Source organism: Carlito syrichta, unplaced genomic scaffold (assembly GCF_000164805.1).
Source record: "Carlito syrichta isolate Samal-C Ts95f unplaced genomic scaffold, Tarsius_syrichta-2.0.1 Scaffold314875, whole genome shotgun sequence".
NCBI classification, from domain to species: Eukaryota; Metazoa; Chordata; class Mammalia; order Primates; family Tarsiidae; genus Carlito; species Carlito syrichta.
In genome coordinates, this window is record NW_007258971.1 from 387023 (window position 1) to 388998 (window position 1976).

General features: G+C 42.4%; 1 protein-coding gene across 1 annotated transcript in view; it reads left to right on the forward strand.

The window, feature by feature from the left end:
• Nucleotides 1-594: 594 nt before the first annotated feature.
• TCTEX1D1 (Tctex1 domain containing 1) overlaps nt 595-1976 on the forward strand; it is a 39727-nt gene continuing 38345 nt past the window's right edge. The window contains exon 1 of the mRNA XM_021706005.1: nt 595-599. Within this exon, the coding sequence (XP_021561680.1) occupies nt 595-599 (5 nt within the window). The remainder of the gene's footprint in view (nt 600-1976) is intronic.

Consider the following 1976-nt stretch of genomic DNA (forward strand, 5'->3'; position numbering starts at 1 on the left):
ACAATTTTTTTGAAAAAAGTCAAGTGTTGGTGTGATGATGTGTTAAGTTTATCAAAAGCATAGCTTCACTATAGGCCAAGCCATAGTTTATAGAGCCGGCTTTTTAAACTGATTTGTTTTCAATTAAAAACAATTTTTGTGTGCTTTTCACTTGTATGGTAAAAGATCTATATAAATAAAATGATCACATATTAATTTTCATTCTTACCTAGTGGCAATGTAAGGTGTTGATTTTTTTTTAACTTATAATTTGACAATAAGAGAAACTAGGAGAGGAATCTCAGAGAAATTTTGCTGTATTTCGAAAGGTAATGAAATTCTATCAGTTAAGGAAAATGTTGTCAGTTTGCAATTTGATTCGGTGGTAGCCTTTATTTAGAGTTCTCTCTGATCTGTGTACAAAAGTAGACTAAATTTCTTTATAGTCTTGCACTGAGTATATAATTGTACAAAATCTTGGGCATAAAATATTTGTAATAGGAATTGTAGATTAAAGCACTCAAGATGCTTTTCAAGTCTAGTGAAAATGTTGATGCCTGGCCTTTTTTCCTACACGTACAATTCAACAGAGTAGACGTTATTCTGACAGCCGTTATGGCGTAGTCACTGCTTCTATACTGTGCTCAAGAGAAAACCAGCAGAGGAAGCAAAGGCTTGTTGCCTCACACAACTGCAGCCAAGCTGTCTGCTGAGCAAGGGTGACATGAACGTGGTATTGACTTGTGGAGCATAATCAAGAGACCATCTTAACGCTACTTGCCTTATAAGTTAGAAACAGTGTGGTTGCTACTTTTTGGTAAATACTAACTTTTATCAATGTTTTTTCTTCATAATTTCCCCAATCACACACTTCACAGAATCCTGAATGTGCAATTATTGATCATGACACATTACCGCAACTAGGGTTCCCACTTTAGAATAAAAATTTAATCCTCTATGTAAGTTGTTATTGAAATGTGATCTTTTTCTGGAGAAAAAAAGAAAAATATAAAAATAAACTGAGTTGTGGACCTCTTTCATTGTCGGCCTCTTAAAGTTTTACCTGAATTTCTGGAAAACTTCATTCAGTGTTTAGGGTGGGAGGAGGGGGCTCAAGGTCTAGCAAAGGTCAGAGGTTGCGAGTCAGACAAATCCCAGATCTGTAATGTAACCATAGACCTGAGCATGTTACTCAGTGATTCTCCATTTTCTTATCTTAAAAAAAAAAAATGGAGTCACGCTCCCTGTGTCATAGAGTCACTGAACGGATGAAATGAGTTAACATTTATCAGCCATCTAGCTTTTCCCACCTAGTTCATAGCTGATATTCAATCAACAATTCTTTCTCGTTCTCATCTTTCTTTGTGTTGTTGTTTTTTGTTTTGGGGGGGGGTTGAGTCAGAGACTTAGTCCATCGCCTAGGCAGGAGGGCAGTGACACGCTCACAGCCACCCCAGCGTCCTGCTGGGTTTTGGCGATCCTTCCGCCTCAGCCTTCCACGGAGGCGAAACTACAGGCGCGTGCGACCACGCCCGGCTCGTTTTTGATTGATTTTAGAGACGAGGCCTCGCCGCGTGGCGCGTGTGGGTCTCGAACCCGCGGGCTCAGGCAAGCCACGCGCCGCGGCCTCCCAAAGGGTTGGGAGGACAGGCTGGGCCCTCGTCTTTCTGTGAACAGCCACTGTGAGCCGCAGACGCTCTTCGTCCGACCGTGCGGGAAGCCTGGGCTCGGCTCCGCGGCGCCTCCGCCTGCGGCTGCGCTCAGCTGGGCCGCCGGCTGCGGGCGGCATCGTCCTCCTTCGCCCTCCCAGGCTGCCGCGGCCGGAGGTCCCCCGGGGGCCCACGAAAAATCAGACAACCAAACAACATGCTTATCAAAAGGTCTATTATTTTGCTTATAATGAAAGAGAGGGATAAATTTTTTAACGAATGTAGAACTTTATAAGACATATAATTATGCTTTCTAAATCTGAACAGAAGGAGAAAATAAAAAAATTA